General features: G+C 41.7%; 2 protein-coding genes across 3 annotated transcripts in view; both read left to right on the top strand.

Annotated features, from left to right (window-relative positions):
• IQCH (IQ motif containing H) overlaps nt 1-15891 on the top strand; it is a 438281-nt gene that overhangs the window by 35038 nt on the left and 387352 nt on the right. The window lies entirely within an intron of this gene.
• Nucleotides 2420-15891, top strand: part of SMAD6 (SMAD family member 6) — a 39367-nt gene continuing 25895 nt past the window's right edge. Inside the window, exon 1 of one of the 2 annotated variants that reach the window (XM_075207585.1) lies at nt 2420-3926. In XM_075207585.1, the coding sequence (XP_075063686.1) occupies nt 3533-3926 (394 nt within the window). In that variant the 5' untranslated portion in view covers nt 2420-3532. The remainder of the gene's footprint in view (nt 3927-15891) is intronic. The other variant, XM_075207584.1, reaches the window with a different exon arrangement.

Below are 15891 nucleotides of genomic sequence, written 5' to 3'. Positions count from 1 at the left end.
TTTTTTTCAAAATAATGAAAATGCTGTCAGTGCCCACTTTGCCACCTGGTTTTATGCCCAAAACAGTGTTGGACCAGACAAAAGACAGGTGTTTTATATGTAACTGACCACCCTGTATTGATTGCCACTGTCAAATTGGTTGCCCAACGGCATTTAACCCTTGAAAAACTGCAGTTACTTATTCAAAATGCTCAAAATTTTATCTGTGCCCATTTTGCCACCTGATTTCATGCCCAAAAACAGTGTTGGGCCAGGCAAAAGACAGGTGTTTTATATGTAACTGACCACCCTGTGTTGATTCCCACTGTCAAATTAGTGGCACAACGGCATTTAACCCTTGCAAAAATGCAGCTACATTTTCAAAATAATGAAAATGCAATCTGTGCCCACTTTGCCACCTGATTTCATGCCCAAAACAGTGTTGGGACAGGCAAAAGACAGGTGTTTTATATGTAACTGACCACCCTGTGTTGATTCCCACTGTCAAATTAGTGGCACAACGGCATTTAACCCTGCAAACCTGCAGCTACTTTTTCAAAATAATGAAAATGCAATCTGTGCCCACTTTGCCACCTGATTTCATGCCCAAAACAGTGTTGGGGCAGGCAAAAGACAGGTGTTTTATATTTAACTGACCATCCTGTGTTGATTCCCACTGTCAAATTAGTGGGACAACAGCATTTAACCCTGCAAAACTGCAGCTACTTTTTCAAAATAATGAAAATGCAATCTGTGCCCAATTTGCCATCTGATTTCATGCCCAAAACAGTGTTGGGGCAGGCAAAAGACAGGTGTTTTATATGTAACTGACCACCCTGTGTTGATTCCCACTGTCAAATTGGTTGCCCAACGGCATCTAACCCTTGAAAAACTGCAGTTACTTATTCAAAATAATGAAAATGCAATCTGTGCCCACTTTGCCACCTGATTTCATGCCCAAAACAGTGTTGGGACAGGCAAAAGACAGGTGTTTTATATGTAACTGACCACCCTGTGTTGATTCCCACTGTCAAATTAGTGGCACAACGGCATTTAACCCTGCAAACCTGCAGCTACTTTTTCAAAATAATGAAAATGCAATCTGTGCCCACTTTGCCACCTGATTTCATGCCCAAAACAGTGTTGGGGCAGGCAAAAGACAGGTGTTTTATATGTAACTGACCATCCTGTGTTGATTCCCACTGTCAAATTAGTGGGACAACAGCATTTAACCCTGCAAAACTGCAGCTACTTTTTCAAAATAATGAAAATGCAATCTGTGCCCACTTTGCCACCTGATTTCATGCCCAAAACAGTGTTGGGGCAGGCAAAAGACAGGTGTTTTATATGTAACTGACCACCCTGTGTTGATTCCCACTGTCAAATTAGTGGCACAACGGCATTTAACCCTGCAAACCTGCAGCTACTTTTTCAAAATAATGAAAATGCTATCTGTGCCCACTTTGCCACCTGATTTCATGCCCAAAACAGTGTTGGGGCAGGCAAAAGACAGGTGTTTTATATGTAACTGACCATCCTGTGTTGATTCCCACTGTCAAATTAGTGGGACAACAGCATTTAACCCTGCAAAACTGCAGCTACTTTTTCAAAATAATGAAAATGCAATCTGTGCCCACTTTGCCACCTAATTTCATGCCCAAAACAGTGTTGGGGCAGGCAAAAGACAGGTGTTTTATATGTAACTGACCATCCTGTGTTGATTCCCACTGTCAAATTAGTGGGACAACAGCATTTAACCCTGCAAAACTGCAGCTACTTTTTCAAAATAATGAAAATGCAATCTGTGCCCACTTTGCCACCTGATTTCATGCCCAAAACAGTGTTGGGGCAGGCAAAAGACAGGTGTTTTATATGTAACTGACCATCCTGTGTTGATTCCCACTGTCAAATTAGTGGGACAACAGCATTTAACCATCACAAACTGCAGCTACTTATTCAAAATGCTATCTGTGCCCACTTTGCCACCTGATTTCATGCCCAAAACCTTGTTGGGTCAGGCTAAATACTGTTGCAGTTTGTATAAGGAACCCCCTTTAGTGTTAATCTGATGTGAAATTTAATCCCTTATAAATAAGCTTTTCTGAATAAGAAGCTGGAGCACGAATAAGAAGTGAATAAGAAGCTGGACGAATAAGAAGCTACCTTCAGCCTCGTCAGTTCATAAAACATGCTGCAGCAAGTAATAGTTATATGACAGGTCCACCGAATATACAGAAGCAGCACTTTCAGTGCTTATCATAGAGGTATTTGGAGTAAGATGCTCGCCTAGAAAGGGACAGTGAAGTGGTAGCCTAGTGAGTGGTTCCTTTAAGAGTTAAGAAACTTGAGATTTGTTTGTGCAACAGTCAGTGCAGCGGAGCCGCCAAAGTGTCTAGACTGTCACATGATTGGAGATAGCCAATAGGGCGCCCTGTGCTGGGCCTGAGTGTGTGAGAGAGTGTGAGCACAAAGAGAAGGGATCAGTGTGCAGGGACAGGACAGAGAGAACACGGATCAGGGGAAGCAGCCTGCACGTATCGGAAGACTGTGCACAGTGTGGTGAGAGCGTGTCAGAGAGAGCACCGGGCGACTCATATCTGTGTGTAAGGAAACCTTCTTTCAAGCAGTATTATGCTGAATTGTCGTGCAAGGATCCAGAGCACAGCAGCAGCTTGCAAGGGCCAGGTAGACAGAGTGCAAGAAAAGGGGACTGTGAAGTAGCGTGTACGGCACTGTAATTAGTGTGTAAGAGAACTCGCTGCAGCAGTGACTCAGGATCACAGGCTTCTTCTATGCAAGACGTGACTGAAGCAGCTTTCAAAGACTGGACTGTGCACATTGCACACTCGCAGCTTTGAGTCTCGCCACGGCACAACATCACATTTACCTTTATAGCAAGACAGCATCACCGGCCCACAGCATCCCACTATCTTGGCTGCACATTGTGGTCCTCAGGATGCTGGTTCTGTGCTGCATGGAGCTCCATCCTCTAAGCTTAGCTGTGTCTGGTCCGGCAATGTGACAGCTCTGGAGACTGGCATCTGAAGAAAAGCTTCTGTCGCCAGCAAGGAGTCTACGAGATGTGACCCGAGCGCCTACCTCGGGTTTCTGCTGTTTTCTGTGGAGCCCCAAACCGTCCTTCATCGTATATACAAAATCCGGGTGGACTAGAGCTTCAAGTACCAACCAGAACCTATTTGTTCAAGATTTATCCTTTTAAGCGCTGTGGTCTTCCTACAGAGCGGTGTATAAAGCAAAGCCCTCTGGCACAAGATATTACGCACCACAGTGTTCCTTTTGGCACAAGATAAGATTACGCACCAGTGTCTCTGGCACAAGATAAGATTACGCATCACACTGTCCCTCTGGCACAGGAGGGGATTGCCTACCACTCTGCCTACCGAGTACAGAAGTGGCCCCGCACAGAGGTGTGTTCTTGCCCACAGAGAGCCTTTCCCGGCTGTGCCACCTCCGCGCAGCCACATGCCGACACCCCCAGCTTGCCCCGGGCACTGAGGCTACGGTGACCCGGGTGCAACCCCGGGGGCGCCGCATGTTCAAGTCCAGACGCACCGGGCTGGTTCGGCGCCTGTGGCGGAGCCGGGCAGGCGGTGATGGGGGAGTGTCTTGTTGCGGTTTGTCCGAGCCGCCCGCCGGGTCCTCGGAACTGCGGTCTGCCGCATCGGGCGTTCTGAAGCGTTTGAAGGAACAAGCTCTGTGCGCATTGCTGGAGGCCGTGGAGTCTCGGGGTGCAGCACCCGGGGGTTGTGTGCTTATAACTCGGATGGGTCCCCCTCCTCACCTGCTGCTTTGCAGACTATTCCGATGGCCAGAGCTACAGCATCCCGGGCAACTAAAAGCTCTGAGCGGATGTCAAGGAGCTGGAGGACCCGACAGCAACAATGTGTGTTGCAACCCCTACCACTATAGCAGGTTATGTGGACCGGGTGAGTGAATACAAACCTTATGATACAAAACAATAATGCCCTAATGCATGTCTTCTTGAGACACCCCAAATGGTATTACGATGAATGTATTTTTATTATTATTATATTTAAGCTTTTATATTTAATGATCTTTAAAACAAATTAACATGAAATGTCCTTTCTGCCCATTTTCAAGCCTTGTTAAAGCCATGACTCCTTGCTGGTTTTGAGTGCTTCTAATTTTACAATTCTTTTAAATTATGTCATGTGCACACACAGTGACAATAAGCTTCCCTCCAGCATAGTGTGCTAAAATGAATGCTCCTGTAGAACTCTATTAATATTGTACGTAGCGTTGATGGTTTTGAACACTGCAGGTAATGTTGAAATTGACGCAAAGCAAGCCTTTATCAGGAAGTGCGTGTGTACAGGTCCATTCACTTACATTATTTTTTTTTACTATATTGGGGGAATTCAATTGGCCGTGTTACTGTAAAAAGTAACGCGAAATGCGCACTATTACAGTTATTACGATAATAGTGCGCTTAAATACCGTTATTACGGTAGTTTCAACGCCAGCTTTGGAGCTGTGAGCAGAAAGCCGGGTTAAACTTACCGTAATAACGGTACCGTAATAATGTTTAGCGCGCGATACTCTGGGGGGAATTGAATTCCCCCTATATGTTAAATTGAATTTATTAGATTTTAAGAACGCCTGTCTGTGTGTACAAGCCCTAACGGCCTAGTTGATAATGAAAACATTACATATGGCCTATACTGTTCTTTCTTAGATGCCTATCCTGTAACTGAGAAAAGTAAATTCTGCAAGCCTAATAAAACAGTAAATGTGGGAAGCTGTCAAACCCTTTTAGAAGTCAGTCTGTTTACAAATTTACAATGATTACACTCAGGTAATACAATGCTTATACCTGGAGACTTATGGTATATTTAGAGAGCATCTGAAGCATCTCTAGAAGTACCACTTATTTTTCTGTGTTTGAAAATAATTTGTAGTTTTCCCTTTAAATGTGGAGCAAAACAGAGTTCCAAGTCATCTGTCCGTATATTGGCATCTAGCAATGGGAGTGGGAGCAGTCATGTATTTCTTGAACAGCCGAAGTTAGATTTGATAAAATAACCGCAGACTGCAATAGAACACTGCCCCTTATGGATGAATTATTATGAAAAATGGTAGATTAATTGTATTTAATCTGTCCATTGTTTTTGGGCCAGTTGTGAATTCTATTTGAAGATTGTTATAAGTCTTGTTATATTTGTCACAATTTTTCAACAGAACAGAAAAGTGAACATGTGACGCTGAAAATAAAAAGATTCCTGTCCTTAGGCCCCCAGACCTTGTTAGCTGCAGGGCACAGGGGAATAATACACTGAATGAGAATCGCCAAGTCTGCAAATTATTTTACTTACAGATCGACTTAATAACTGTCGCCAATTGATTGCTACTTTTTTTTTTCTTTTTTAATTCCAGTTCACCAGCATGTCCCTTTTCCTATTTCAAAAATAGATTTTTTTTTTTAGTTTAACTTCCCTCTAATGCACCATGATGTTGTCTATTATAGATTGCTTATTATTTAGGAGTAGTTCAAATAGTTTTAGTAATCATCTTGCACCATTTATTAGTTAATAAATAGGGTTGATTGTGTATAATCTGTTAATAACTACAATCTCCGATTAACCATTTTATTCTTGTTAAATAACTGATGACACCCAGGGCTTAAACAATTGCTCTGAGATAAGAGTTGTGTCTTTGTATTCACTTGGACTGTTATGTCTGATTTAAATAGGATGTCCACCCTCCTGCAGACTTCTAAAGGGCTTATTTAGGGCTTGTACACATGGGCGTTGAAAAACAACGCTAATTAAAAACATAGACAAAACTTTGTACTCTGTCCTCTCTTATTTTTACAGAGCATTAGAAACACATCTATTAAAGCGTCTCAAAGCTTCCCTGCGTTTTATTGTATAGTGTGTATTACAGGCGCTCTTGTGGAACAACATTGTATTTTGCAGAGTGTTAGCTTCTTAATGCTGCATGTAACATCGAAATTGAAGCAAAGCAAACGCTTTGTCAGGAATTGTCTGTCTACTGGTCCATTCCCTTGCATTATTCTTCGAATATCTGTGTGAGGGCTATTATTCGTCTTTAAGAACATGTGTAAAACACGCTCAAAATTAAGGCCTGTGCGTGAGACTTTACTGACTTTGTATTTATGTACAACATTTGCACTAATCCATGGCAACCAATCACACATGCTTTCATTGCCTGACTTGCACTAAACAGATAAAAGCTGATTGCTGATTGGTTGCTAGGGTTCTGTGCAAATGTTGTACCTAAATGCAATTTTAGTACATGAGCCATTGTGAATTCCAGCTAAGCCTACCCTTACCACTTATGTCAAGGTCTTATATCTCACTGCTTTTGTATTTGGGTGTCTGAATTGATTGTTAATAGTAGCACAGTAAGGAATAGGGAGGAGCGAACAATTTCACTGTGGAGATGGTTGTCCAGGGACATTTAGCTGGAAGCAGGAGAATAATGCAGCCAAGTGGACATCTCTATTAACAGAATTTTATGTACAACTCATGAGTTTGAATAATTAATAAGGTTCATTCCAGGGGTGGACACATTTCAGTCACCATGGTGACTAAATTGCATCCTGTCAAAGTGGAGCAGTAGACGTTCGGCCTTTAATGTTTTGTTGTTTTTGTGTTTCTTTCAACCCGCACTATGCAGGTCCTCTTTCTTGGCATTGGCCTTCGCTTAAAACCCCAGCTTTTCTTTGCTGATAACCCCTGCACACCTGTCTTCCCAAACAGTCATGCTTGCACTGTAGGCAAAACCGTAGGTCTCATACAAACAGGCATTCATTGTAAGCACTGCACCCCCAAGAACACCACCCCTGCCCATTTCTGACCATGGTCCTGGTCTCCGAAATTCTATGGGCACATTGGTGTCAGCATGGTTTAGTATAGAAGTTGGGAGCAGGCGTCTCATCATTCCCACATGTTTTCTGGGAAAGTACAGTAAGGCTAGGTGCACACTAGAGGTTTTTCAGACGATTATTGGGCCAATCACCCTGATACAGGACTTTTTTTGGGCTGCACCCACTTTGTGGAATTCCCTCCCTCGCACAGTAAGACTTTCCTCTAGTCTCCAAACCTTCAAGCGTTCATTGAAAACCCCACCTCTTCAGGCAAGGTTATGATATTCCTCAACCACCATCTTAATTCCCTAGATTACCCTATTACCATCCTCTACACAGCTAACGCAAGACAACAACCCTCTGACCAACATTGCCACACACACAGCCCACTCAATACTTTTACCTTTGCGTTCTAGCTGGTCCATTGTGCAATATGATGTAGCACATGCCCTTGGGTTTCTAACTCCCATTGTCCTATAGATTGTAAGCTTACGAGCAGGGTTCTCTTACCTCTCTGTCTGTATGTATTACCCAGTATTGTTTTATTAATGTTTGTTCCCAATTGTAAAGCGCTACGGAATTTGCTGGCGCTATATAAATAAATGATGATGATGATGATAAACGACAGCTCAGCGACATTTCGTGTTAGTGTGTATACTCACACGATGAACGACAATCGTTCCAAAGTGCCGATTGTCGTTTCATTTGGTTGGTCGTACTGTTTAATAATCTCGTTCCAATCACCTGCTGATTATGTAGGGTGTATGCACTCATGATCACGATCTCCATAGAGTTTAGAGTCAAGATCTTTTCAGTCGATGGCGGCAATGAACATGTCCTGTTGACTTAAATGTAGAGAATGCTGTAGATGGAATAGTTTTTGTTCGTTCTGAGACTGAACATTTAGTTTCAGAGTCACAGAAGCTAACAAAATTCGTAAGGACATGTAGATAACTATAACAAGGTGGTTTAAATCAGTGTGACAGGAATGAATGAATGAGTGACTATTGTGCTGTCATTCTCTAAACGACTAGAGGACCAGATGAAGAGCACAGATCTGAAGGTAAATCTGTCTTGTGTGTAGGCATGAATTGCCAGAGCGATCAGACCTTCAATTGCAGGTACAATCGTTGCAGATAATGAGTCAGTCGGAAAATTCTTCATTGTGTACCTAGCCTAACTGGCATAGGGTATTCTTTTGTATCTGAGATGAAGGTGAGAAGTAAACAGCAGGTAAAGACAAGGGGGAGTAACTGTTCCAATTGGGCTCTGGTACTTTGCAGGGGTGGAACCTGGCGCTTTAATGATAACCAGACTCTGGCTATTCACCATTCTAGAGCAAAGACTTTTAATAATGGTACTTATCCAAAGCTGTCCAGTTCGTATTGCCTCATGATAGGCACAGGTGCTTGTTAAAAAAACTAGTGGTGGAAACAACTTTTTGTCCTGGGGCTGATGAAAAAGAAATTGAAATAGTGCTATGTCTGTTTCTAACACTGGTGTTGATTGGACAGAGACGTAGCACTAATTGAACCACACTTCCTCATAGTTGTCTACATCTGGACCAGAACCTTTTGTAATGCTGGTGGGGGCGAGCTCTTTTTAATTGCAGGGGTCTCTGACACAGAACTGAATAACCTACATCCACGTGTTTTTAGTGCATGTTGATAGTAAATGGCACAGAAGTGTATTGGTTAGCACTTCTGCCTTACAGCACTGGGGTCATGAGTTCAATTCCTGACATGGCCTTATCTATGAGGAGTTGTATGTTCTCCCTGTGTTTGCGTGGGTTTCCTCCGGGTGCTCCGGTTTCCTCCCACACTCCAAAAAAACATACTAGTAGGTTAATTGGCTGCTAACAAATTGACCCTAGTCTATCTGTGTGTGTGTGTGTGTATGTATGTTAGGGAGTTTAGACTGTAAGCCCCAATGGGGCAGGGACTGATGTGAGAGAGTTCTCTGTACAGCGCTGCAGAATTAGTGGCGCTATATAAAAAGATGGTGATGAAACTTGGGAAAACAAACCATTTTTTTAAGGTTGTCTCTGGTGCTGGGTGGATTCTTCGAGTACCGCTATGACTGTTCCAGGAGGAGATTCACACTCCTGCTTGGGATGGCTGTGTTGGGGTTGTCAAAGCCCCTCCCAGATTAGCTTCCCATTCATGCAAATTAGAAGTTCACTGTGAAGAGGTTTTAACAATCCTGAAATAGACCCAGCAACACAGGAGGAATGGTCTCCCGCTAATGAACTTGTTACACCCACCAAGAGCTAGTAAGTAAAACTCTGCGCTTTATTTTAGATTCAATCAAAAGTAAATGTTTTAATTTGGGGATTGGCTTTTTAAATATTGTTAATTTATAAATAAAGGACCACTGAAAATATAATTCATGTTACTATATTCAAAAATAAAGTAGTCTTTTCAAATATTAGTTGGTAAGTAGATTTCCTGTCTCCTTAAGGCTGGTTACCCACTGGTATGACAGAGCTCACCTTTTACCGGCATCTTTTACCATCAGTAAAGCAGCAGAGTAGCATCATTTAGACGCTGCATTCCGCACTTTCTTGCATTTGCCAAAGTGAACACAAGGAGGTTGCACCTGCCGCTGTAGGCATTCCTTACACAACGCATGTCAAATGCAATGGCTTTGATGACGTGATTTCAGTGTCGCTGGGATTTTCTTTAACATCGGTGGGTAACAGCCTATGTTAAGCTGGGTACATACTACAGCACTTTCCACCAATTTTTTATGCCAATCGATTTTACATGCGATCATTGGTCCGATCGCTCGGTCCATGGACGGCATACACACTAGCCTTGTTTAGGACGATAAAGGGAAGAGCGGACGTCCCTTTAGCAACTTTTTACAGCCATGTTGTTGTGAGCAATGATTGCAATTTCGTACACAGTATCGGAGGATTGTCGTGGATCGGTCGGAAGTTTATACACACAACGGAAACGAGATTGGAACGAAAATATTTAACAGTATGACCAACCAAATGAGGCAACAATCGTCCATTTGGGCAGACTTTCGACCATCGTGTAACTGTACACACTGACCCGACTTTTGAACGAGCGGTCGTATGTCGGCTGGTTGACCCGATTATTGGACAAAAACCCTGTAGTGTGTACCCAGCTTTAGTCTAAATAGGACAATGCAGTAAGCCACTCAGTCTTGCTGTACTAGGTGGATATCCAAAGGTGCATGTCAACTTTAAATGTTATATGTGGTGTCTTGTTGTGAGTTTCTTCCTTATTTTAAACCTATATAAACATTGTATTAGTCACAATTTTACCACAGTCTATTCTAGTTACTGGACCATAATGATTTCATTCTCTTTTGAACCTATTTCTTTTGGGTGAACCAGATATCACAGAATAGACTGTAGCGTAACTCTATTACCCTGCACAGAAATGTCCCTATAAGTTGTAGAGAGTTGAGCATAAAATGTCTGAATAAGATGTCATTAAACCAGAGCTGTGTTTCCAGTGCTACATTCCAGCGTAATAGAGGCAGAGCCCAGCTAGTCCCTCACCCTCCCTTTCTTGGGCAGAAAGAGGCTACATGATATCTGAGAAGCAGCACAATGACAAGGATCACACTGTAATCCCTTGCAGATCAATGTAACCGCACAGAAAGCAATATAATGTACGCAGCTCAGTATGGCTACGTAAAGGTGATCGATTATCAAAAGGAGATGAAACCTGTGTTTAGGATTAATAAGTAAAGTGCCGCCATATATTAATATCCTCACTAATAAGTGGTGTGCACGGGTCTCGCACATCGTGGTTCACTGTGATGCGTCCGATCAACACTACCATGATGATTGTGCAACACTAATATGATCATTGTGCAACGCTAATATGATTGTGCAACACTAATATCATGGTTGTGCAACACTAATATGATGGTTGTGCAATAGTTACAGGGTAGATGTAATAGAGTTACAGTCGTACATTGTGACCAGTCTTTGAGCTTCTTTAATTGGCTGCTATCAAAATTGACCCTAGTCTCTCTCTCTTCCCAACCATGGCCTTATCTGTGTAGAGTTTCTATGTTCTCCCTGTGTTTGCGTGGGTTTTCTCCGGGTGCTCCGGTTTCCTCCCACACTCCAAAAACATACTAGTAGGTTAATTGGCTGCTATCAAAATTGACCCTAGTCTCTGTCTGTGTATGTTAGGGAATTTAGACTGTGAGCTCCAATGGGGCAGGGACTGATGTGAATGAGTTCTCTGTACAGCGCTGCGGAATCAGTGGCGCTATATAAATAAATGATGATGATGAACCCTCAGACTGGCTGACAACTGGAGGTTGTGGTTGTAGCCTGCAGAACACGTACTGTAGACAGATACAATGGTCTTGGGCTATGTGGCTGGGATGGAGGCTCTAGTATTTGTTATTGGTACTTGACACTTTCTGAGAGGTGGGAGATGCTCTGGGGTGGGTCTTGTGCTTTATGACTAGGAGGGGCTCTGAGCTTTGTGACTTTATGTCTGAAGATGTCAGCCATAAGGCTGTGTCTATACAATGTGGCGCTGGGGAAACTGGTTGCTACAATGGGAGGTACTTGCTACTGATACAATGCTACAGTCTTGGGCGAAAACCATTTCTTAATTCCTAAATTGTGAATAATGGATGGTGTAAGCTTTTAATCAGTGATGACAAGCTGCATACTTGTTTTGTTCATTAGATCGCTTTTCTCCATTATGTCTAACTGATTTGAGCATTACGTTTCTAAGCGTTATTGAGAAATTTAATGCAATTATATAGTATGACTGTCTATAATGGGGATTTTCTTATTATGAACCCATTATGTCTGCAAATGTTCTAAATACTATGGTGCATTGAAATTGCTGACCAGTGAAAAAACCCTAACTGGCTGAGCAGCTGTACTCCATCCAATACAGGAAACTAGTAGCAGATATGAAGATTGTTCTATACACCGTAGTCCACAGCTGTATTGTGAACTGTATTCATCCAACTGGACCATGGTTCCGTGGTCACGATTAAAAAACCAGAATGCAACTAGTGTCAGGAGGATAAGATTGTTAATGCGAAAATATAGTCCATATATAAGTAGCGTTTCTCTTTCTATAAATGTTTACAGAACAGGTGGTTTTGCTCAGAGAATGTTATTTCACAGCGTATTGGCATCTATTAACATGAAGGATGTTGTACCACTGCCAAAATAAAATGAGATATTATCAATGGGCTAGTGCAACAATGCCCAAATTAGCTTTAAAAAATATCATAACAATCGCTAGGCTTTCCCAGCCAACACATTTTAAACAAAGCACCTCTGTCATGGGAATATCCTTGTTATATTCAAGAAAACACTACTATGATGTTTTTAATTTTTGTATGTCCCTCTTGAAAGAATAGTTGTGAATGAATGAATCAGCTGAATTTACATAAATCCATTTGAATGGGATGATCACCTTTGACAATCCCTTCTCATTTTATAGTGCCCATCTTTTCAGTTTCCAGGTGGAGGAGCAATGCTATCTAGGTGGGTAATTGAACCCTGTCCATTCTAAGGTGTATAACTAGTGTGCCACACGAGTGGACAGGACCCTCCGCCAATTCAGTCACATGCCACATGGGGTACACATTCTGAAGATCCTTTTGGATATAGGTAGTGTGGGACCCCCTACAAGCACTATCATCATCAAAATTAATTTATATAGCGCTTCATCATTAGTGCCCACTCCACCAGTGCCCAATTGTAGTGAATGGGTTGTCAAAAGGAGTCCCAACTCTAATATAAATTAAGTGAAATGCACATCTTTATGAAAGAGCTATTAGTGAGGCTAGTGTCGTTTAGAAAAGTGCAGTGTTCTGATGTTTCCATGGTGACACCAGTGATTGGGAAATTTGGCTTCCCTTTCAGGTGAAGTGTTACAGATATAACTTCTAAAGCGCTTGTGTGCCGTCAGCTTATCCTTTACATATCTCTTGCCATATTTTGTGCTGTTTGTTTTCTTAGCTCATAAAGAAAATAGCACAGATCCACTCAGGTCCTAATAAGGCTCTCGCACATTTTACTTCCTGTCATATATGGGAGTTTTTATCTGTGTATTTGTGAATGTTAAAATTTGCCTTTCCTTATTGGTTCAATGTTAATTTTAGGTTAACTAGGCCTTTAATATTTTAGCTTTGGTCACCTGGTTTATTTATTTTATTCTCCTCCGTCAAACACTGCAAGATTTAGTTGCTGAATTAAAGTTTAAAGCAACAATCCTATGAAAAATGGTGGGTTTTCTTTTGTTTTCTGTTTTTAACATATAATAAAAATCTTGGTGTTTACCATTTTTCAGTTATTTATTTCTTCAGGCTGTTATTAATGACTTTGAATTTTGCACAATGTCATCAACTACCATGGCAACCACAGTCATAAGGGACATGTTCTATTGAGCAGAGAAGCTTTAGAACACACCTCTGAGCTCTGTATACTCATCATCTGCTATTTATATAGGGCCACTAATTCCGCAGCACTGTACAGAGAACTCACTCGCATCAGTCCCTGCCCCATTGGAGCTTACAGTCTAAATTCCCTAACACACAGACAGACAGTCTAGGGTCAATTTGATAGCAGCCAATTAACCTACTAGTATTTTGTGGAGTGTGGGAGGAAACCCACGCAAACACGGGGAGAACATACAAACTCTACACAGATAAGACCATGGTCGGGAACTGAACTCATGAACCCAGCGCTGTGAGGCAGAAGTGCTAACCACTAAGTGTTGCCCAATGTATGTGTCTGGCCAAACCTTGCTCAGATGCATGCTTAAATGGTATTTAACTTTCTATTTAATGAAAATATATAAATAAACCTATGTACAAATGCTGCTTTAAGGATCACAGACACATTCGCAGGAATTCAGGATACTACATTGACATAATATTCTAGTATTAGCACATGTTTTCGTAATGGTAACCAGATTACGCGTCTGAATATCCATATCTACATTCTCTTAATATCTGTTTGCTTATATTGTACTGACATAGTAACATGTGCTGATCAGGCTAAGCAAGCCACTTATGTATTTGCATAAGGCCTTTTAAGGATTACTCCGATGCTGTAGAACATACATTCTTCTCATTGTCTCTGCACTATAAAACCTATGGACAGTGAAGTACTTTTTTGTGCAGAATGAAAAGAGCATTCCGTTGAATCAAAGTTTGACTGTCAGACTATAATCCCGAAATGTACAAACAAACCCTCTCCATTCTGCCTACTTCCTTACTCTTTTACTAAATTTATCTGGGAAAACAGGTTTAAATATTATAACCTGTTTAGGACTGTGGTCCCTCTGCATAGTTCATTCATACCTTCCCCACGCCTCTTAAGTTGGGTACACACCTCTCATCACACAGATCACATGATTCACGACCGTTTGGTCACATTTTGCAAGTGTGTGTACGCTCCCACAATCATGTTTTATCATACAAAAACACATTGCATCAGTTTATTTGGTTTTCTAAAAAAAAGTCTTTCTAAAAAAATAAATAGAAAAAATCAATCAATGGAACTTTGTCGGACAAATGTGGAAGTGTGTACACACTCATGATAAGGTATGAAGGCAGATATCTGTACTGTGCAGAGTCATAATCTTTTCAGCAGATGTTTATGAGAGATGAAGATTACAGATCTAAAGGTACATTGTGTAGGTTTGTATGCAGGAATCTGCATGCTCATCATCACCATTTATTTATATAGCGCCACTGATTCTGCAGCACTGTACAGAGAACTCATTCACATCAGTCCCTGCCCCATTGGAGCTTACAGTCTAAATTCCCTAACACACACACACAGACAGACAGAGAGAGAGAGAGACTAGGGTCAATTTTGATAGCAGCGAATTAACCTACTAGTATGTTTTTGGAGTGCGGGAGGAAACTGGAGCACCCAGAGGAAACCCACGCAAACACGGGGAGAACATACAAACTCTACATAGATAAGGCCATGGTCGGAAATTGAACTCATGACCCCAGTGCTGTGAGGCAGAAGTGCTAACCACTTAGCCACCGTGCTGCTCATCAGTGCTTTACAGCAAATATTAACAGGGGCTCTTGGAGGAAACCCACGTAAACACATGGAGAACATACAAACTCCACACAGATGGGGCTCTGGTCGGAATAAAACCCATGACCCCACTATGCTTTTATGCATTCCATATTCCAGCATTATTGATACTCCTAGCTGCAAGAGTATCCTAGCCGGAGCTGTTCTTCCCGGGGCCTGCTGGTGTTGCAATATAGAATCGATAAATCAATTAATCTAACCAACTTTAAAAACTGTATTTTCACATACTGGAGATTTGTTGGGTAAAGAAAACATTAACCACCTTGTTGTACTCTACTCTGCTTTATTGTCCATTTCCAGTACACTCCTATAAATTGCACGGCTGCTCAATATTTTCATGTTTCACAAACGTCTGTGGTTAGTGGTGGAATGTGAAGAGTTGACATCAGATGGTGGGAGTACCCACTTAGGATCAATTCTTGTGTAATATCAGCTGGGTCATTTTTGTTTCCCTTTAAATGTTCTATTTTATTTTATTTTTGGTCACTTCTATCCACTAATTACTATAAGTTTTATATGGCAACTAAGCAAACCAATGCATTTTTGCTCTACATATATAATTAATAAAATTTCTTTGCAAAAGGCTCTTTTGTAAAGGGTCACAGAACCTGCAACGAGTGCTGAAAATGGCCTTCGTCAACACAAGAAAGGGTTACTCATTGCTAGATTCCTTATCTCGGCAAGGCTAGTATTTGCATTCCCTGCCTGGGGCCACTAGTGTAATTACACAGAGAAACAGGTCTTTAGTGGAAAACATCACAGGCCTGTCATAAGTAAAACAGCAGGATAACTATTTTATGCTTGACAGTTTCCAGACATGAGGGGACACATACTACTGCTCTGCTAGGCTTAATGCTTGGACTTGTACTTCCCGCCTTCCCCTAATCTACTACTAAGACTTGCCTGTCCAATTAGTGTTCTAACCCCTATCCTAATATAAGGGGACACACCGGTT

Source organism: Mixophyes fleayi, chromosome 4 (genome assembly GCF_038048845.1).
Source record: "Mixophyes fleayi isolate aMixFle1 chromosome 4, aMixFle1.hap1, whole genome shotgun sequence".
Lineage (NCBI taxonomy): Eukaryota > Metazoa > Chordata > Amphibia > Anura > Limnodynastidae > Mixophyes > Mixophyes fleayi.
Note: the sequence above shows the minus strand (reverse complement) of the source record. Positions and strands in the feature narration are given on the sequence as shown.